General features: G+C 37.0%; 1 protein-coding gene across 1 annotated transcript in view; it reads left to right on the forward strand.

The window, feature by feature from the left end:
- The window catches only part of Mtbp (MDM2 binding protein), a 60,239-nt gene extending 38,224 nt beyond the window's left edge, over positions 1-22,015 (forward strand). Inside the window, exons 14-22 of the mRNA XM_069991836.1 lie at positions 3,322-3,483; positions 7,785-7,902; positions 9,617-9,772; positions 14,016-14,111; positions 17,587-17,868; positions 19,513-19,765; positions 20,344-20,457; positions 20,809-20,874; positions 21,769-22,015. Of these exons, the coding sequence (XP_069847937.1) occupies positions 3,322-3,483; positions 7,785-7,902; positions 9,617-9,772; positions 14,016-14,111; positions 17,587-17,868; positions 19,513-19,765; positions 20,344-20,457; positions 20,809-20,874; positions 21,769-21,807 (1,286 nt within the window). The 3' untranslated portion in view covers positions 21,808-22,015. The remainder of the gene's footprint in view (positions 1-3,321; positions 3,484-7,784; positions 7,903-9,616; positions 9,773-14,015; positions 14,112-17,586; positions 17,869-19,512; positions 19,766-20,343; positions 20,458-20,808; positions 20,875-21,768) is intronic.
- The last annotated feature ends 846 nt before the right edge of the window (positions 22,016-22,861 follow it).

The raw sequence follows: 22,861 nt of genomic DNA on the forward strand, positions 1-22,861 counted from the left end.
TATAATTAATTATTATTGTTATTATTGATTTTAGGTCCCCATTCTGCATATGAGTGACCACATGATGTAGTTTGTCCTTTTGAGTGTGGCTTATCTTGTTCTACATAAAGATCTCCAGCTTTATCCATTTTTTTGTAGTGACATAATTTCATTATTTTTCATCTTATGTGATTCTCCGTGTGTGTGTGTGTGTGTGTGTGTGTGTGTGTGTGTGTGTGTGTGTGTGTGTGTATGTATGTGTGTATGTATCATATTTTCTTTGTCCACTTACCGGCTGATGAGCACCTCGTCTGATTCCATTGCTTGGCTATTGTAAACAGTATTGTTGTAAACATGGGTGTGCAGGTACCTCTGTGCTATACTGACTTACATTTATTACATATATGTAATATAGTTATTACATATATGTCCAGAAGTGATATAGTTAGATCCTATGGCAATGCTAATTTTAGGCTCTTGAAAAACCACCATATTGCCACTAACAATGTACAAGGTTTTCTTTCTCTGTCTATCCTCATCAGCATTTATTGTTGTTGTTATTAGTATTTTTTTTTTGTTGGTCGTGGGGCCTGAACTCTGGGCCTGGGCACTGTCCCTCAGCTCTTCAGCTCAAGACTAGTACTCTACCACTTGAGGCACAGTGCTACTTCTGGCTTTTACTGCTTATGTGGGGCTGAGGAATCGAACCTAGCACCTCATGCATGCAAGGCAAGCACTCTACCACTGAGCCACCTTCCCAGCCCTATTCTTATTATTTTTAATAATACCCATTCTGACTGGAGTGAGAAAACATCTTAGTGTCATTTGTATCATTCGTATGGAATTTGAGGTAGAAAATCATTTACTCTCAGGATTTTGAAGTTAGAGTCCATTGCCTTTTGATTTGTTTGATCTTTGGGAAGAAATCTAATATTATTCCTGTTCTTTATGGTGATCTTATTCCTTGTTCTAGTTTGTCTCTCTCCCCCTAAAAGCTTTATTTCTGTAAGCTTTACTCTGAAATGTAGTGTGTATATCTCCACTCTTCATTTCCATCCCATTTATTGAACAGCTTGATAAGCCATTTCAACTCACACTAAAAAGTCTGAAAATTTTTCTTTACTTGCCTCTAATAATTTACTTCTGCCTAGTTTTTTCTCTTTTTCTAGAAATCTTATTAGTTATATATAAAACTAATATATTTACATACATATGTATATATTTATATTTTTGAAATATATGTATTTTATTTTGGGGGCTCGTACCAGAATTTGAACTCAGGGCCTTTCACTTGTTTGGCCAGTTTGGCCGGTGCTCTACGCATTGAGCTGGGCAGGCTTTGTGCTGCAGTCCTCAGGATTTCAGGCTCCTGAGTAGCTAGGACTGCAGGTGTGAGCCACCTACACCTGACTCATTATATAGTTTCCTATACAGAATGCTTAATTTTTTTTCTATATCCATGCTATCTTTTTGTTCTAGTTTATGAATGACACCATTCATTTCATTTTGCAGTCCTTTTGTGGAATATTTAAAATTTTAGCTCTCATTTGCTTCATTGTAGTAGTCTTTTTTTTTCATGGACTGTTAGATTCATTTATCAAAGGGTCTTATACTTGTTCTCTTATTTCTTGGAGATTATTAATTATAGAGAACTTTCTTTTGTTCTCTACAGTATTTTTATTTCTGCTGAGTTCTGACTTTGCTTTTGGGTGCACTAAATCTCTTTTAATCCTGGACCATTTTTGTATGTATGCCCAGAATTGTACGTAGACACTGAATAACAGGACAAACCTTGGAAAGGAGGTCTCTTGCCTTCCCCATGCATTCAGAAAGCCTGTGACCTGCAGACTGGCCACCCCTGGTGAAAGAGATGGAAGTTGATGGAAGCATGTCTGGTTGTTGCCGAGCTCAGTGAGGGATGGGCGGGAGAATGGTGGAGAGCTGAAGTGTTATTAAGTTGAAGTCCTTGGGCCTGAGACATGGAAAGAAGAGCTCTTCTTTCTCCCTTTGGCACCTTTTCTTATTTGTCTGCTGTTCTTTTCTGTTCATTCTGTCTTAAATGGCAAGTTTTATCGTTTGCCATTAATGTATCTGGGAAAATTCACTGGAGAATAGTAGAGTGAAAACATTTTGGTTCTGGCCATTTATGCTACCCCTACCCTAAAATTAGCAACTGGAGCTCTTTGTTCTGTGGGTGTTCAAATTTCCTTCCTCTCTTCTCTCCTTCCTTCCTTCCCTCATCCCTTCCTTTCTCTTTATCTTTTTTTTATGTTGGTACCAAGGCTTGACATCCAGGCCTTAAGCTATCTTGTTTTGACTCACGGCTGGTTATCATTTGAACTATGCTTCCAGCCTAGCCTTTTGCTGTTTAGTTGAAGATGGAGTCCTGAAGACTTTTCTGCTCAGGCTGACCTCAAACTTTGATCCTCTAGATCTCAACTTCCTAAATGGTTAAGATTAGTGGCATGAGCCAGTGGCACTCAACACGTTCAGATTTACAAAAGGAAAATCCTCTGATCTTTCTAATACATCATTTGTAGCTGCTGTTTTTCTAGTGACAGAGTATGGTATCTGACCTTTCAGTACCACATAGACTTTTTTCTTTACTCCTTTACATACAATCCTATCTTTAACAATACCTTCCAGGATACCTGATATTCTATAGTCTGAGACTGTTAAAAAACAAACAGAAGAACTAAGAGTTGCTTGGCTCTAAGGGCTGGAGGGTGGGATGGTGGTGGAAGTGGATATGGACTGACTGCATCCAATATTACAGTCCTGTTTCTGGCCAGCACATAGCAAGTCACTATACTGTGTGTCCCCTCATCCTCCCCATCATGCTTCTCTGTGGGCCCCTGAGTTGTTCCCATTGTGCTCAGCCAACTCTAATTACCCATCCACTGTCATTTCTGCCTTCCACAGTTTGTTCCAATGTGTCCTTGTTTATCTTCTTTGTTACTATCTTATTTTATTTCTTTACTGTGATTTTAGGCTTGGAAAACAACATGTACAAGTGCCTGTCATTAAGTACAAGTCTAATAGGTTTTAGTTTCACATAAATACTATCATAAGCTCCTTTCTAGTACTCTGCAGTATATTTCTGAAGAATTTCAGTGCCTTTATTGTGTATTGGCTTGTGTTTTTGCGAATGGGTCTTGTTTCTCCTTGAGTCACACGAAGGGAAGTCCTACCACGGACTACAAGATAAGATAGAAATGTTGGTTTACTGGTCATCTTCACTTAGTTGATTTTTAGAAATACTTTCTATTTTTAAAAAGTACTAAATGAGCTCTGTGGAGGCCGAGATAGTTGTATGGTCAGCTGTGTTGATTTGTCCTGCAGAAAGAAGAAAGTTGGCAAAGAAGCCTGAAGCCCTTTCTGCTGATGAGCTCAAAAGACTGCTGATGCTCACGAGGGAGCGTGTCTTCCATCGCCTCACTGCTCTGGGTCCTCAAACAAGTCGAAGACAGACAAATGAAGTTAAAGCTTCCCACGTGTTGAAGAGTGAGTTTCCTAATTTGGCACTTGAAATTTTAAAAAAAAATTTTTTTTGTTGGTCGTGGGGCTTGAACTCTGGGCCTGAGTGCTGTCCGTCAGCTTTTCAGCTCAAGGCTAGCGCTCTACCACTTGAGCTGCAGCGCCACTTCTGGTTTTCTGGTGGTTTATTGGAGATGAGAGTTTAATGGATTTTTCTGCCCAGGCTGGCTTTGAACCTCGATCCTCAGATCTCAGCCTCCTGAATAGCTAGGATTACAGGTGTGAGCCACTGGCGCCTGGCGAAATTTTTTTACTCTGGATGTGGCATCTATGGTACTAACATTTATTACTAAAATTCACAAGATATATTGTTCAAATCAAAATGTTTTATACCGGGTTCCAATGGCTCCTTCCTGCAATCCTAACTACTCAGGAGGCTGAGATGTGAGGATTACAGTTCAAAGACAGCTTGGGCAGGAAAGTCTGTGAGACTCTTATCTCCAATTAACCATCAAAAAGTTGGAAGTGAACAAAATAATTCAAGGACAGCACTCAGGCCTTGAGTTCAAGTCCAAGTACTAGCACAGACACATATACAAAGTGAATTTTGTAAATGTAAATGATAGTATATCTCTGTGTGTGTGTGTGCATGTGTGCGCGCGTGCGTGCGCACACAATATCAAGTGGTATTTCTCATCATTTAAACTTTACTGTTTTTTTACAATACAATTTTTATTATTATCTTTAAGTAGTTACACAAAGGGATTTCAATTCAGCATATCAATTTATGAGTACAGTGGGTCTTGATCTATGTCACCCCTTCCTCATTCCAAACTTCACAACTGTATGATAATGTCATTCATTAAACATGCTTGTTATAATTGTTTTTGAGCAGAGGGAGAAGTATGACAAAGGAATTCTTTTTACTAATTGTACTAAGCTGCTAGAATGAATGTGTTTCTGTTAAGCTATATTTTCAGAAAGTGAAGAATAAAATCTACACAGTAAGTTGAGTAGAGGCAAATGGCTGGCTTCACATTTACACCTTTAATGGCCAGAGAGGTTACATACCTCACTGAGGGAACACAGAATCTCTATCCTATTCTCTCTCTCTCTCTCTCTCTCTCTCTCTCTCTCTCTCTCTCTCTCTTTCTCTCTCTCTCTCTCTCTCTCTCTCTCTCTCTCTCTCTCTCTCTCTCTCTCTCTTTCTCTTTCTATCTAACCTCTGTCTGTCTAATCTATTCCATCCATCTAATCTTGCCAGTACTGGGACTTGAATTCAGGGCCTTCCACTCTTGCTTGGCTGTTTTACTCAAGACTAATGCTCTAATAATTGAATTACACTTCCACCCTTGGCTTTTTGTTGGATTAATTGGAGATAAGAATCTCACAAATTCATCTTCCCAGGCTATCTTGGAGCCATGATCTTTAAATATCAGCTTCAGTAGTAGCTAGGATTATGGACATGAGCCACCAGCACAAGCTTTCATCTTTCTATTTAATTGATTATTTTCATTTTTCTGGATTCTTTCATTGTGATGCATTTGAATGGAGTGAAGCTTTTTTAATATCTGACAAAAACACATTCAAAAATTACTTGACAGAATTTTAAGTGAATATTTTTATTTTGTGAGAATTATTTTACTGCATAGGTTAATGAAAAGCTGATCACAGAATCAAACTAGTGAGTTTTGTTGAGTGCCTTTCCTGGGTTCGACACTGTGACAGGCACCAGGAAATGAAAACTGTGGTCCTTGGCTGTCCAGAAGATAATTGGTAAAGCAAGGCTCAGGAAGTGCCTAGAAGCTGACGCAGGAGCTTGAGTCTGAGGCCAGCCTGGAGTAAATAGGGAGATTTTGTTTCAAGAAAAGAAAGAAGTGGAAACTCACGAAAAGCCATAAATATCATGTAATATTAATATTCCTCTATAAATGTATGATTTTTTTGCTGTATTAGATTGTAACAACTATAATATAGCCTTTTCTTTGTGGTTCATTAGATACATAAGTTTCTACTAGCTGGTAGTAATTTAGCACATGTCATCAATGATAGAGTTCATTTTTGTTTGCTGTCATTTATAATTTTGAAGGGTGTGCTTCCCTGTTTTTCCTACTATATTGATTTTGTTTGTTTTTCCTGTAGAATAATAGACTTTAGAAAGAAACAAACCAAAAAAAAAAACAAAACAGCTTTGTTTTCTCGAAGAACCTTCCCATACCTTTCAGCATGGCAGTATCCTGCACATAAAACAGTGGATTTTATTTTGCTGTAAGAATTATATTGTGCTGTTTGCCAAATCACAGTACACTTAGGAATATTTGCTCACTCAGTCTTAAATATTAGTCTGTGTCATTTATATTTATGTAGGTATACAGTCAGTTAATAGTTAATTATAGTGTGTACAGACAGCTCAGTGTTTACTTTTTGAAGATGCTAGCATTCTCCTGTGAGCTTACAGCATGCAGCTATGGCAGAGTGCTGTTAAACTTTTTTTCTTTATGCTTTAGTACAAAGCCATGTCTCTATTTCATAATAAAGCTCAATACCCTATAGATAGTGTTTTATCATTCCTGTGAAGAACTGGAAAGCAGGGTGTGTTTGGATGATGTTTTGTAAGGGTAATCCTATATAGATAATGAAAATATTTCAAAATGTTCATGGCTAAATGGTTTAGGAAGTAAAGAGAAAATGATACTCAGCTGTAATTTGCCTTTTTTACAAAAAGAAATGTGTAAAAATTCTTTATTAAATCATTAACCTGTGACTTCTCTAAAACATAAAATAGGTGTTTTTGCTAATGGTGATGGATAAACAGCTCTCATCCATGAATTTATAGTCACTTATTATACCAGTTCAGTGTTTTTTGGGTATGTGGGGGATGGGGCTTATTGGAGCAGTTTAAACTCAGAGCCTCATGTTTACTCAGATTGTTTGGTTTATCTAGTACTCTATCACTTGAACCATGCCTCTAGCCTGGCCTTTTGCTGGTTATTTTGCAGACGATGTCTTGCTGACTTTTCTGCCAAGGCCGCCTTCGAACCAGCCTGGATCTCAGCCTCCCAAGTAGCTAGAGTTACAAATGTAATCCACTGGTGCTTGGCTTCAAAGCAGTTTTTAAAGCTAGTTAGCTTTTGAGTTGAAAAAAAACTTGTTCTGGTAGCAATTTGCCAGTGTCAATGCGATCTGGATTTGCTAGAAATTTCTAATGAAAGTGGAAGCGGTCACTTTGTTGAGTGTTCAATGTAATCTCATATAGATTAGCTAAAAAAGTAAACACACCCTAACATTTTATTAATAGTTATATAATTGCTTTGAAGATGGTCTATGTTAAGGCCTCTTATTAACAGATAAGTGAATGTTATTCCAGAGTACCCTTTACATGGAAGTTTCATTTGTTATTTATTATTTTATCATCCTTCTGAGAATGAGGGAATCTCCTTTTAGAAGAGCAGTAATTTTTTAGTCTTCTTGTGCTAATTCCCCTTTCTAGTATGAAACTGACATATACATCCAATATGTTTTCATTTAGAACTAATTTCACTAAAAATGGTGAAGTTATGCTTTTGTTCTACAAGAATTCTAATACTGCAAATTTAGTTTTTTGAATTTTACCTTACTACTTTTTATTTTATTTTGAGTAATTTTTTCTCTTTTCCTTCCTTCTTTCCTTTTTTCCTTCCTTCTTTCCTTGCTTCCTTCTTCCCTCCCTCCCTTCCTCCCTCCCTTCCCTCTCCCCCACCCCCTCGTTTTTATTTTTGTGCTGGTCTTGGGGCTTGAACTTGGTGCCAGCACACTGAGCTTTTTTGCTCAAGGCTAGTGCTCTTTTACTTCTTGCTCTTTGGTGGTTAATTGGAGATAAGAGTCTCATGGACATTACTCTCCAAGCTGACTTTGAATCATGATCCTCAGATTTCAGCCTCCTGAGAAGCTAGGATTACAAGTGTAAGACACCAGCAGGAGATAGTTTATTTCCAACAAAGTTCTCTTGGTATTTTCCACAGTTCTGTTAATTAGAAAGGTCTTTAATGGATGCCTAAGTGAAGTACTATATAACTAAACCAACATGCCTTTTAAAACACATTTGTATATGCAGTGTATCTATACTTTTTGGCTTGGTGTTTTGAGAAAGGGTCTGTGTAATTCAGGCTAGCATGACATTGGAACTGGCCAGGTGTTTAGTCCCCCTCCCATCCTTATGCTGGGTCTACAGATGTGAGCACTTCATGTGTGCGTGTGTGTGTGCGCACGCATGCACAAACACATCTTATATAGCAAAATTTAGTATGTTAGTACTTTCCAGTACTTACATGTATTTCTTTTCTCTTCAGCTTCCAGTTCAGTAGAAGCTTTTTCTTCAAGTTTAATAGAAACCGATCCTGTAGAATGGCCAGAAAGGCATGCTCTTCAGAATTGGGAAACTTTTGGAAAAGCTAAACAAAAAATGAGGTAATGTTTGAATTTTTAGTAATGTATGCTATAGCTCTGTAGTTTTAGATGAACTCTTTCTTATATTTAATGTCATATAGTTGATAGTTTTATTATAAAGCAAATTTGTACTTTAAGTCCATGGATAACCAATAGAGTTACTTAGAAGGAAATGTTCCCTTTCCTCTGTCTGCTACTTTTTTTTTTTTGTCGGTTGTGGGGCTTGAACTCTAAGCCTAGATGCTGTCCCTCAGCTCTTCAGCTCAAGGAGAGCACTCTACCACTTGAGCTACAGCACCACTTCCAGTTTCCTAGTGGCTTATTGGAGATAGGAGTCTCATGGTCTTTCCTGCCCGGGCTGGCTTTGAACCGAGATCCTCAGATCTCAGCCTTCTGAGTAGCTAGGATTACTGGCATGAGCCACTGGTGCTCGGCGGGCTAATAAATTAATATATAAAACTAAATATTTGTGCAGGCACTGAAAAAATTCTATTTTTGCTCTATGACAGCAGTTATAGAGTACTGGTTAACCTTGTGTCATTTTCTGAAATGAAGGTATATTTTGTTTTGTTTTTTTAATATTGATACTGGGGCTTAAACTCAAGGCCTCTTTGCCTTACTTGGCTTTTTCACTCAAAGCTGACACTCTACCACTTGAGACCCCCGCTCCCCCACTTTTTGCTTTTTGCTGATTAATTGGAGATAAGAGTCTCTGAATTGTCTGCTTAGACTGGCCTTGAACCATATCTTCAGATCTCAGCCTCCTAAGTAGCTAGGATTATAATTGTAAGCCACGGAGCTTGGCTTGTTATAGTTTTTATAATGTTCTGTGAGTTCTTTTTTAATAGAAAAGTCATACAGAATTTGGGATTAGTCTAGTTGTGACTCATTTTAAATATTTGTGTCAGCTCATTATATAAATATTTGTGTCAGCTCATTATAATGTCACCTATTGCGTGCTGGAATGCTTACCTGAGAAATAGGAATAAGAATAGGGTTTAGGCCTGGAATGTTGATTTTCACTTTGCAAAGTACTCATCATCAAGTGAGGCTTCACATTCAAGAAAGACCTCATTTATCTTTTTCAAGGAAATTGTGAGTAATATATATATGTATTTATGTAATATATACTTATAGTATTTGTATATATCTACATATATTTATATATAATGCATGTAAAATAGCTTGAATAGCAGGAAGTCTTGCATTTATTTCAGCTGTAATATATTGATTGATAATGTCATAATCATGCTTATAGGAAACCTTGGAGAGAATTCTGATTACTGTCTCATTTCATGGTTGTGCTTTAAGTAATCTTTCAAAGTCTCAGAAAATTGGAATATTCACTTCCTGGCCTCAGAAATTAAACATTATGGGCTTTCAGAGAATATAAGAGTTTTAGATTTAAATTTTATAGTATTGGTGACTTCATATTATTGAATTACTAATATGATGCCTTTTATAAATAATGCAGTCATTATTTAGATAGGTTTTTTTTTTTTTAATTGTTGGCATGTTAACTTCAAGTTTCTATGTGACCTGCAAGGTGTTTTGGGGTTTTTTTCCCATAAAAGTTGAAAGTAAGTGATTTGCTCAGATTTTACTTTGTTGACTTTCCTAAATACGTAATCCTTCCATTTCCTTTGTGTATTCTGGATTTTGCTCATATCATCTTCTCCTGATTTTTTCACATTACCAAATTCACTAAGGTGATAATGTACTTTTTCTCCCCCAGAACTGGTTCATTGCCTCGTTCATCTGAGCAGTTGCTGGGCCATAAAGAGAGCCCCCGGGATTCAGTCACATTATTGGATGCTAAAGAATTGCTGAAATATTTCACCTCGGATGGGTTACCAGTGGGAGATCTTCAACCTTTACAGATTCAAAAGGGGTAACTTTGAAAGTTAATGATTTCGAATTAACTTTGAAAAATCGTTTTAAAAGAAAATTTTATCTCATTTCCCTAGTTAGGTGATGCCCTAGGCTACTCAGGCAAAGATCACAGGTTTGCTTCCAGTATTTATTGCTTGGCATAGTCTTCATTTTTATCTTGTGCAAACATCCTGCAGCTCTGTGCTCTTGAGTAGAAGGGAGCCAGGGATGATGGGTGCAGCTCAGCATAGTCCCCACACAAGTCAGGAGCTTCTTAACATAGGAATAAGAGTACGTGTGTGTGTGCGCACGCGTGCGTGCACATGCACGCACACACACACGTGCACTGCGAATAGAGCTTGAACTTAGGACTCAGGAATTGTCCCTTAGCTTTTTTTTCCACTCAAGGTTGGCACTCTACCACTTGAGGCAGCTTCCACTTCTGGCTTTCTGGTTGTCCATTGGTGATAAGTGTCTCATGGACTTTCCTGCCTTGGCTGGCTGAGAATCATGATTTGCAGGTCTCAGCCTCTGAAGTAATGAGGACAGTTCTTTTTAAGACAAAAATAGACTTGAAATATCTATTTAAATTTTATTTATTTTCTGTGGTATTCTACAGTTTTGAATTTTCCACCACTTGGCATGCTGTTAGGCTTTATGCCTGCTAAGAGCATTGCACATGAAAGGAGTGGGAATGTGTAAAATTCTTCTGAAACTGTACCAAGTCAGAGCTTAAAACCTACATGAATAATTCACACTTAAATTGACTTTTAAGATAATTTCCACTAAGTTGTTAGTTTACAAATGCCGGGTGTTGCTGAAGTTGACTTAATGGGTAAAATTGAGACATAAATTACTTGTAGAGATTGAATAATTTACTCATTATACCATTTTCTTTTTAATTGTTACTCCATTACTTAGTAAAACATCAAAAAGACCATAAGAATTATACATCATTTTGATCACTTTTATAAAGCTTACGTAGTGTGATAAATGTTGATTTTTAGAGGTGAATTTTCTAAAGGCTTCTTCTTTTAAAAATTGTATCTCAAAAATTGTCCCAAAATGTGGCTGGGAAGGTGGCTCAGTAGTAGAGCACTTGCCTTGCAATGCATGAGGCCCTGGGTTCGATTCCCCAGCACCACATAAGCAAAAAGAAAAAAGCCGGAAGTGGCGCAGTGGCTCAAGTGGTAGAGCGCTAGCCTTGAGCTGAGGGACAGCACCCAGGCCCAGAGTTCAGGCCCCACAACCGGACCCAAAAAAAAAAAAAAAAAAATTGTCCCAAAATGTGTCTCAAAAATTGCACCATTGTTTTTGGTGTATGTTCCCTAAAGAGGGAGATAACGGTACAACTTTGAAAGCATGAGGATGTCAATAACCCTCGGGTTTAAAGACTTGATGATGTTAATGACATAAAATCTATATAATTTTGGACTAATTTTTCATTTTCTTTGGTAACTCTTTTTGGTAGGAATTAAGAAGCAAAAAAGCATACAGATATTCCTCTCCTTAGTTGTAGTCTTTTTCTTATCATTGACCTCACCTGGCAGTGATAGGTGGTTGTGCCTAGCCTGAATTCTTTATTTATCTAGGTTGTGCTCTTTGGCTGGAATATATTTTCAAATTCAGTGCAAGAAAGATATAGGGACAGTTTGATATTGGGAAGAAGTGCAATCTTATCAAATGTGTCTTGTGTGAACTTGAAAGTTGAAGGGGGAAATTTCTGTTCTCATTAAATGTCTACTTGTGCAAGGATCCATCTGATACTGTGTTAAGTTATATAAAGTATAAGCACTTTCTGACTCCTGAACATACCAGGGAAATAATATTGCTAAAAACATTTATTAAGATGTTTCTTTTAGAAAGAACAGCTGTGAATGAATTCACTGCACTGCAAAACTGATTAAAGATAAAAATAAATATGAAATGTGATGAGGATTAAATCAGAAATGAGAGATAACTTGATAAGAAAAACAGTGAAATGCTAGGTTGGCACCAGTTGTTCTTGCCTATAATCCAGGCTACTCAGGGAAGTGGGAGCCATAAGAATGAGGTTCAAAGCCAGTCCTAGCAGAAGAGTCCAAGAAGACACCATTTCCAAAGTAACCAACAAAAAGCTGGGCGGGAAGCATGGTCAAGTGGTGAAATGCCAGCTTAGCAAGCCACCCTGAGATCAAACCCTTGTTCTATCAGAAAGTAAAAATGAAAATAAACAAATAGGTGCTGTATACTTAAGAGAGTTCTCTTTTATAGAAGTATTTATTTTAATAATCTTCGAAATAGAGGGCTCGTTGACAGTTACTAGTGATCTTTTGTGTGGAGCACTTTAAATAGATGCATTAAGATACTTAAAGTCTGTGTTTTCACCAATTAGTTAATTTTAATTTTATTTTAAATGTTTGTCATTGTACTGCACATAATTTTCAAGGACAGAAAGGCAGTTTTAATTACTAATACCATGGGGCCAGGGGAGGAATAGAATAACAAATTTATTCTTGATGCTCTGGTACTCTTAAGGTTTTTGGGATTTGGGATTTTTTGTTCTGGTACCAGAGCTTTTAACTCAGGTCCTTTGACTCTCACTAGGTTAGTTTATGCAGCTTGTGAGTCAGGTCTCTAGTCTGAGAGGTTTGTTTTTTGTGTGCTAAGTGTTGAACTGGGACTCATGTTCTTTCTTGATTGTTTTTACTCTTAGATGGTACTGTCATATTTGAACCATGCCTCCATCTTTTACGTATTGTTTCCAACTCTGTTGAATTCACACTACTGGTATTTCTGTTAGCTATGTCCAGACCAGCCACTGGTATATATTCCCATCTAACAAGTTCTGAGTTTCAAGACCATGGTCCCCTGTGTTAGAAATCATGAGTTTCAACTCAGAGGTGGAAGGAATAACCCAGAAAGAGCTGAACCTGATTGCAGTGGCTTCCCTTGTCCCCAGATGTTGAAATACATCTGCACATTGTGTGGGGAGGGGCTGACTGTGAATATTTTACATAATCTCAACATAGGATTAGTTCTAACAGTTCTCATGTAACTGCTGATTGAAAGTCTAGTTCTTAAGAAAGGAAGTCAGAAGTTAGTCACCATACACTCTGATGATTCTTAAGACAGGTGGCAAGCTGACTCCATGTCTTAGGCAGTGAAAGATCTGGGGCCTATATGGGGTATGGTAGGAAAGAAATATTTCTGTTACCAAAGATTCAGGTTAACTTTATTCTGGGAAAAAGAAAAAAAAAAAGCATTTAACTAGCTGGGTGCCAGTGGCTCGGACCTGTAATCCTAGTTAGTAACTCAGGAGGCGGAGATCTGAAGATTATGGTTCGAAGCCAGCCTAGGCAGGAACTCTGAAACTCTTAGCTCCAATTAACCACCAGAAAACCAGAAGTGGCACTGTGGCTCAAAGTGGTAGAACATTAACGTTGAGCAAAAAATCAGGGACAGCACCCAAGCCTTGAGTTCAAGCCCCATGACTGGGAGAGGAGAGGAGAGAATAGAAGAGGAGAGGAGAGGGGAAGAGGCATGTAACTAAATGAATAACTTCAATTTGCTTCACCAAGAAAAACAAGAACATTTAGAAATAATGACATGCTCTCATTAGTCTCACTATTGATGACCTTTGTGGTTGTGAGTCAGTTTAACCTACAATGGGTGCCTTCTGCTTCGTAATCATACTTTTGTAGCTTCTTAATTTTCATTTACAATAAAGTATTACAAATATTAAAACAGGCTGGGAAGGTGGCTTAGTGGTAAAGTGCTTGCCTTGTATGCATGAGGCCCTGGGTTCAATTCCTCAGCACCACAAAAGCAGACAAAAAGCCGGAAGTAGCACTATGGCTCAAGTGGTAGAGCACTAGTCTTAAGTTGAAGAGCTGAGGAACAGCGCCCAGGCCCAGAGTTTAGACCCCACAACTGACCAAAAATAAAAATTAAAAAAAAATAAAAACATAGAAATAATAAATAATAATACCTACTGGACTTCCATTACAGATCATTTCTCATTCTGAATTTATCTGTTTCTCAGAATTATTTGCAGAGATTTCCAAAACTGGAGGCCTAGAACGTAAGGGGGCAAGCCCCAGCCCCCACTGTATTCATTTCCTTCTTTTAAGCTACCTCGTGTACCTTAATTTTTATACCTGAAAAATTCACAAGTAGGGGAGAAAGTCAGATTTGGACACTTGACAACGTTCTCTATCTCTAAATAAATCTTCAATACAAATGTAAATCTTTCCCCTTCCCCATCCCCCCCTTAATTTCAGAGAAAAGACCTTTGTTTTGACACCAGAACTTAGTCCTCAGAAACTTCGGGCCTTACCTTTTGAAAAAGCCACAGTCTGTCATTATCATGGAATTGAGTAAGTTCCTATTTACACTTTGTTCTTTGTGGTTTGCTGATGGAGTGTGAAGTTGTCATAATATGCTATAAAGTGAGCAGGGCCAAGAAAGAGTACGTCACCAAAAGCAGTACAGACAAATTACTGTTGATGAAAAAGTTATGATCATTAGCCTTACCGCATTTGGACATCCTCTGATTAGTTACTAGATATTTTAATCAAAGTTACTCTGGTTCAGACATTATTCCTGTGTATATTTACATTGTTGGTCACATTAATGTTGCTTGGTCACTAAGTACACACTGTAATTGCATAGCAGCTATTAGATGAAATGGGTAGCCATTTTTAACATGTTAATTATGTGTACTTTTATAGAATTTTGATTGATTTTTAAGAATTCTCTTGCTTGGAGGTACTAGCAAATCTGAGTTCCCATGCCCATGTACCATTTTCATAAGAACAAGAGCTGGGAAATACTGATAATATCTTTTAAAATGAATTCTCAAAATCCTGGTGGTTCATTTTGCAAAGTGTTTCACATTCCTAAAGTATTACTTTTATTAATTCTCCATAAAACAATAAAAGGCTTACTGAATGAACTATATATTTTTTGAACTATAGACTTTTGGAAGAAGAAATAGTATTATTTCTTTTGAATAACTTGTGTTTTTGTAATGAGCAAATTATACTGTAATGAGAAGAAACCATGAGTGTCATTGTTGACAGGGCAGAGAGATTGATGTTTATATGTGAAGTGGTTAAAAAGAAAAAAAAGAAACCTTTGTTTTTAATGCCTGAAACTGTATTGCTCATTTTTAGGCCATTATAGGAATTTAACTTTCTTTTTACAAACTGAATTAAAGTATTTCAAGCAAGGGATTAGAACAATGAAAGTAGAAATAATACAAACTAAAGAACGAATAAGAAACTTAATAACCAATTACCCTTTTACTCATTCTAAACAAAAGAAGAATCTAAAATAAAGAATAACTGATGGATTGTTTTAATAGTTGTATCAGAAAAATAGTTATGCCAGAAGGATTACAGGCCTGTGCCTATAATTCTTGCTATTCAGGAGGCTGAGAACTGGAGGATTGGGATTAGAAGCTAGCTCAGGCAGAGAAGTTGGAGAGACTCCATCTCCAATTAGCCAACAAAATGCTAGACTGGAGGTTATATCCAAATGGTAGAGCAGCAGTCATGAGCAAGCAGGCGTAGAGATTTTAAGGTCTTGAGGTCAAGTCCTGTATACCAGCACACACACACACACACACACACACACACAGTTATATCAGTAATTAACAAAAACACGATATTAAGGATTAAAAGTCAGGGTGCATCTGGGGAAAATGTTGTTAACATAAAGGAGAGGCTAAATTTTCTTTAGACTCAGTAAGCAGAGAATGTAACTATCCTTTGGAAGAGTTGGCAAAATCATGAAATAACTTGTTTATCAAAGAAGAAATACAAATATCCAAGGTACATGAAAAGCTGTTTGTTTTTTTTCTCCCCACAAATCAATAGAAAATATAGATTGAACCAACCGTGAGATTACTTTTCACTTACAAATTTGTCAGTTGTTTTAAGCATGATACGGAGTGGTACTAGATGAAAGGGACCAAGGACAAAACACCAATATGAATCAGCATAACCTGCCAGAGGAAGGATGAGGAGTTTACTAAAAAACATGCTAATATTTGTAACATCGGATTGGTTAACTCAGTTGTAACAAAATAATTAAGGGTATTATTTGAAATGAGAAACAGTGGTTATCTTTAGGGATGTAAAGAAATTATAGTACATCCATAAGATGAAATTCTTTGCAGCCACAGAATGGTTAAAATTGGATGGATAAGATTGGGGGATATGTAGAATAGTCAAAACCTTTATTCATTGTTGGTGGGAGTATGAGATGGTATTTTCTTCAGAAAAGGAAGCATAGTTAACTATACTTCAGAAAGGGATAATTACTCTTATGCAGTTAACCAGACTCACATCCTATAGCCTACTAATTCCAATATTAGGTATTTTCCCAACAAAAATGAAAGCATATCCCATAAAGAGTTGTTCAAGAATGTTGATAGCGATTTTCTTCAAAACATAGCCCAAAACTAGAAGAAGTCTAGGAATGTTCAGTACACTGTTCCTTGTACAATGACATGGAACAATGTATTGATAAAAACCATCGTAAACATCTGCTTATATGAAACACCAGTAAAATTAAGAATTTACAAAGTTCAAAGTAAGTGTCACAAGTATAACATTTGATGGTAAATCATTCTTGAAGGAAATACTATATGAAATGCTAATTCGAATCCAAGTGGTTAAGGTAAGAATTTTAAATTGAGCAACAGAAATGCAACTCAGAGACAAGTACTGCATTTTAATATTTGGTAAAAGTACTCTTTGAAGGAATTAGTTTTTTTCTTTAACCTCAAAAAGGTAATAAGGTTACTTCCCAAGCAGCCTTGAATTCATATGAATCTTTTATTTGAACTATGTATATTTTAACAATATACCTTTTGTGCATTGAGTTCAAAATTTATCTTTTATTTATACTTAAGTTACCTTAAGTCACATTTATCTGAGTGCTCCATTGTTCTACTACATGCAAGTTTGATTAACGAGATATATTTTTCTTCTATACCTCCCTTTTGATTTTATTAATGACCTAATCTTAAAGACCGCAGAAATGTTTATAGTTTAGAAAGTTTCCCTGTTTTTTGGCTCTGTCATCACATGTGTGAAAGCATTTGTGTCAGTTTGTGAAGCCAGTAAATGGTGATTGTAGCAAGGTGTGAAGGGGAAAGCTGTCAGTTTTGGAAGGTCACATGTCTTTTTGGCCATGTATAGTGTACTTCCACGTGCGATTTTTTTTTTAAGTCCAGAAGCATTTTCTGAGTCATTGATTCCCCAAGTCAGATTTAGCTAGAAGCCAGATAAGCAGATGACCAAAGGGCTTGAAGAACATCTGTCAGTCTGGTAATCAGGTGAAGAGTGAGTTTCAGTGAAAAAAAATTCCAAGTATTCTGAGCTGTTTGGTGAGCCAGTGTAAAATGCCTTTATATTTATACCTGTTTAATCTTCATGTTCAAAACCTTGCCCTTTGTAACAGAAGTCAGCATTTCACATTTTTTTTTAAAATCAGTCATGCTGAGAAGTCAGAGGTTACTGGAGTTTTACAAAGTATTCAAACGGAATCTATATTATTTTGAGAATAAGCCAAGGATTAAGCTAACCTATTGTCCAGAAATGGTCAGAGAGAAATCAGATGGTACTTTATTTACAGTTTTCAATCTTCTACACTGTCATCTTAGCAGACTAGAAAAATACTGAATTGGGGAGGGGAAGTAGGTTATTTCTTCAATCTTACAACAAATATGAGGAGGCTAAATAAGAACTTTGTAAGTACCTGGCTTGTTATTTTCTATTGAAAGGGAAAACACTCGCTGTTCTCCTGGATGCTTTGATTTGAATGCTCATTCTCTCGTTTTAGGTATTGCTTGGATGAGCAAAAAGCTTTAGAGCGAGATGGAGGTTTTTCTGAACTTCAATCTCGTCTTATTCGCTATGAAACTCAAACCACGTGCACCAGAGAAAATTTCCCCATCCCCACTATGCTGAGCCCCCTTCCGTCTCCTGCAGTTTTGTCAGAGCCTGGAAGCGTACCTGACGGAGAAGCTCTACAAAGTGAACTCCGGAAAGGGGAACTCAGATCTGAAGTATCCCGGCTGAAACGGAGATCTAAAGATCAGAATGGCCTTTGTCTCCCCAAAAGGTGATCATGTCAAGTGCATATACAGACTGTCTTGACAGAAAGTATTTTAGTCTTCAGGGGATTTTTTTTTCATACTAGTAGTCTTTAATGTTTTTAAGTCACTTTCTGCAGAGATTTTATATTAATCATTTTATGCCAGGACTCTAGTTTTTATTATAAGCAGTTACTAATTTTGCTTAAGATGTGAAAGAAATGGCTAGGAGGGATATTTTTGAAGAATCACAGGTTCTAGCTTTTTAAGTCTCTTAGCACAATCCATTGTGAAGTGTTTTAAAGCCATAGAGCACTAAAGCTCTCATGGTGTTGAATGAAGCAAAGCCACTAGAATGAAGCAGGTGAGCCCCTCCCTCCCTCCCTCCCTCCCTCCCTCCCTCCTTCCCTCTTTTCCTTCCTTCCTACCTTCTTCCCCTCTAGTTTCCTGGCCCTTTAGTGAAGAATTCTATGGCACCATTTAAAAATCATTTGTTCTTTACATAATTTTAAAGCCTACTAATGAGGACATTTTTCTGAGACTTTTCTGGCTACTTCTTTTTTGCTAGATAAATAAAAATTTCCAAATACTTCATCAGAAATTACAAACTTAGGAAATGAATCCTGAACTTATCTGTCTTTATACCACATGTCAAATTTAAATGCCTGGTATCTAAAATAAGCTCAGATTCTTAGCTATGTTAAGCTTTTGGGGGGAAAAAAAGTCTTATGAAATATGTGAAAATAGAACTTTCAAGTATTTTTGAGGAGGTAACAATATAATACTGGTTCCCTGATATAGAATAGCTAAATTATGAGCACTTTATAAATTCATGGTGGTGTTTTTTTATAAATGATAAAAATCAAAAAGCAAGTTTGGAACACTGTTTTGTAACTGGACTTCTTATTTCTGCACTATAATGAATAAAAGCATACATATTTGAGAAAAGAAAGCACACTGTGACTTTACAGTTGGCAAAACTAAAAGCCATAGACCAAAAAGAAAAAAATTGTGAGTTTATAGAAGCAACATTTTAGTCTGATTCAAGTTTCATAGTTTGACTAATATTTGATCTCACACTGTGACCTACTTTTGCCACGTCAGTTGCATAGATACAATGTGATACAGGTTTCTCTTTGATAAAATTCTCTTCATGGAAAAGCATAATGGTTTAAGTAATGTAACAAGTGAGTATAAAATATAAAGATGATATCTAGCTAGGCATAGGTGCCTCATGCCCATATTCCTCAATTCTCTGGGGGATGAGATCCAGAGGATTGCAGCTAGAAACCAGCCTGGGCACAACAGTCCCTCAGAATCTGTTTCCAGATAACCAGGAGAAAAAAATGCAACAACAACAGAAAAAGAGTACTCCCTAGCAACCTAGCATACTGTAGCTGATTTACATGAGACTTTGTAGGGCGAGGGAAGCAAGGCCAGGTAACACTACTTATGACTCTCATGTAAAAGGACTAAAAGGGCAATTAATATGTTCTTTGTTGATTAATTGCTTATTTAAGGCAAATTAGCAAGAAATTTTATCTATTTCTTTTGAGTCTATGTGTGAATGGAAATAGTAACAACATAAAAAAACAAAATATAGTCTTCATGATTAAACTTGCTTTAACCTGCATTAATGATTTAATTTTTATTCCCCCCCCCTTACTGTATAGACTTATGAAATCTGAAAGTTCAGATTCTCTTCTTTCTCAAACAAGTGGCAATAATCATCAATATCCTCATCGTGTAGTGACATCCAGAAAGCCACAGGTGGAAAAATCACTACCAACGACTTCTCCGCTGGTTCCACTTCCTACCTTTGAAACTTCAAAAGTCACCACGAAGGCCCGTTCGGGACATAAAAGTGAACATGAATCCAGGACATCAAAACAAGGCAAAGAATCGAGATCACAGAAGCATACACGGGTAATTCTTTCCCTATCTTCTTTGGAGCTATATTCGACCAAATTCACTTATTTAAATGTTTGAAAATGTATGTCTAAAAGCTTTACAAATGAAATGAATACTTGAAAATACTCCAGTGAAAGATGATGGGAGTATAGGTGGTTACAAATGAAACAAAAGTAGGCACAAATTGATTTTCCTCAAAGTCAGTTGATAGATGATACATCAAGGGATGTTATAAAATGTTCTCTTTCCTTTCTGTGTTTCAAATTTTCCTTGATAAAAAAAATGAATACACACCTGCATTTTTCTGCTTTATGTAAGTACACATTAATATTTCAATTCAAATTTAAATTCCTTTCTTCAGATGTTCTCTAGTCCTTTCCTGCTAAAAGCTAATGTTATGACCACATGAATGTCAGAAAGTAATGTAGGTATCTTTTCTTCCCAGTTGCATATCTTAATGGCCTTGTTTATATATCCTTAGTCTGACCAAGCGATGGTGTAATACACAGTCCATTTACAATTGAATTCTAAAGGTAAAATACTATTTGAACCTTTCCCAAGAAATCTTAGTTATGGGTTATCTTCTCTCCAAGATCCTGAAAGAAGTAGTGACTGACACCCTGAAGAAACACCGAATCACGCAGGCCCACGAATGCTTCAGTGCATGCAGCCAGCGCCTCTTTGAGATCTCTAAGGTCTACCTGAAGGTACAGCATGTTGTGTGCTAACAACTATGCTAACAGTTTACCTGCTAATGCTGCTTCTATTTGACATAAACAACTTATTTGAATGAGTATTTTGTTATATGCATAGCACATAACTGCCAGATATTTTTAAGAAATGAAAATAGAAGGACTGAAGATAAAATATATGAAATCTAATTTATTTGGGTTTAGTCTTCACATGAAGAAAGTTGGGGTTACTGGTACAAGCCCCCAGCATCCAGCCAAGATACTTACAGAATATTTTAAGATAATTGCAAGTTCACTTACTAATGATGAACTAATGAATTTAATTAATGTGCACATTTCACAATGCTATATTTTGTTAATGTTTAGGATCTTAAAACCTCAAGGGGTCTATTTGAAGAAATGAAGAAAACAGCAAACAACAATGTTGTACAGGTAAAGAAACCATAGTTAACTTAGTATTTTATTTCAGAGCGACATTGCTGCTGTTATATATGCAGTAAGAATTATTGATAGGCTTTCCAACTCTGACCTGAGAACTCTTTAAGATACATAGTAGACTATTCTAGACAAAGTATTTAATATTACCGAATAGGTTCTTTTGTTAGCAGAAGAGTTGCTAAAAGGTGTTTGGTTTAATTTCTTTGAGTGATTCTTTGAAAACACGTTTTCAAAGAAAGTTAAGAAAATGGAACAGAATTTTGATTTTTGTCCAATGAGAACAATATGAAGCAATGTAAGTCCAGTAAAAAGTGTTTTTTAAGGCTGGGAAGGTGGCTCAGTGTACTTGCCTTGCATTCGTGAGGCCCTGGGTTTGATTCCTCAGCACCACATAAGCAGAAAAAAAGCTGGAAGTAGTACTATGGCTCAAGTGGTAGGGCGCTAATCCTTGAGCTGAGGAGCTGCGGGACAGTGCCCAGTCCCAGAGTTCAGTCCCCATGACCGACCAAAAAAAAAATTGGCTTTTAGCTGCAAAATAAAATGTTATATATAAGGTTTAGATTATTACTTTTTTTTTGGTCGGTTGTTGGGCTTGAACTCTGGCCTGGGCGCTGTCCCTGAGTTCTTCAGCTGAAGGTGAGCGCTCTACTGCGTGAGCCACAGTGCCACTTCCAGTTTTCTGGTGGTTTATTGGAGATGAGAGTCTCATGGACTTTGTTGCCCAGGCTGGCTTTGAACTATGATCCTCAGATCTCAGCCTCCTGAGTAGCTAGGATTATAGGTGTGAGCCACCGGCGCCCAGCGATATATTACTTTTTATTTTAAGTTTTCCACCATGCTTGTTTGAATTTTTATATGTAATGTACATGTAATTTTTTCTCCCCTTAGGTGATTGAATGGGTATTAGAAAAGACAAGCAAGAAGTGATGGAGATCCCTTCTCTGTAGACAGTTAACCAGTTCAGTAGTTGACTGCTACATTTCTAAAGAGTTTTATATATGTATATTGTTTCCCTGATGTTCAGTTAATGTATTTTAATTGTATATTTGTTTTATACAGTTTCCTAAGATTTTAATTTTTAAAGCTATTTTTATATGTTTTTAAAATTTTTATTCCTCATTATTTAACTATTACAATAAATCAGACTATTTACTTCTTGGATTTCCTTGATTCTGTTGTCTTGCCTGCTTCAGCCTCTGACTCTTGAGCAAGATGCTGCCCTTGCCCCTCACAGGTATCCCAAGATCAAGATTCAATGGCTTGCTTTCATCTTACAAATATTGTCACGAACGTTCACATAGAATAGAAGGGTAAAAATCATGAAGGTAGGACAGTAGTGCCACTGACTGAGTACAGATTCTCAGGTACAGATCTTGTTCCATGGCAGAAAAATCCAGAAGATGCAGGAAATGTAATAAGGGCAGTCAATTAAATGTTCTTGTCCTTTATCTGGAGGTCAAAAGTTTATGAAAATGGGCTGGGAATGTGGCTTAGTGCTAGAGTCCTTACCTAGCATCCATGAAGTCCTGAGTTCAGTTCCTCAGAACCACATAAACAGAAAAAGCCAGAAGTGGTGCTGTGGCTTAAGTGGTAGAGTGTTGAGCAAAAAGCTCAGGGACAGTACCCAGGCCCCAAGTTCAAGCCCCAGGACTGGCAAAAAAAAAAAAAAAGTCTATGAAAACACTGAGGAGGAGAGGAGTTTTTGAGAATGACCGATGTCTGTTGTTAGAGCTACACAGGTTATGTGGTAGCGTTGGGAACTGTGGGAGAGGTATTTGAATGAAAAGCCAAGGAGGGAGTCAGGACATCAGTCTAACTGGAAAAGCAATCACTATGCCTTAAGAACAGAAGTGACAGGAGCAAGAAGAGCTTATGCTTCTCTTGTCCCTGTGTGTTTCTTATAATCTCAGGCTAAGATGCTCCTGAAATGAGAGCATGGAGTGAAACTAACACTTAGTTGACTCTTTTATAAGTATGGCTA

This window comes from Dipodomys merriami, unplaced genomic scaffold (genome assembly GCF_024711535.1).
Source record: "Dipodomys merriami isolate MVZ:Mamm:240054 unplaced genomic scaffold, mDipMer1.0.p SCAF_4, whole genome shotgun sequence".
Lineage (NCBI taxonomy): Eukaryota > Metazoa > Chordata > Mammalia > Rodentia > Heteromyidae > Dipodomys > Dipodomys merriami.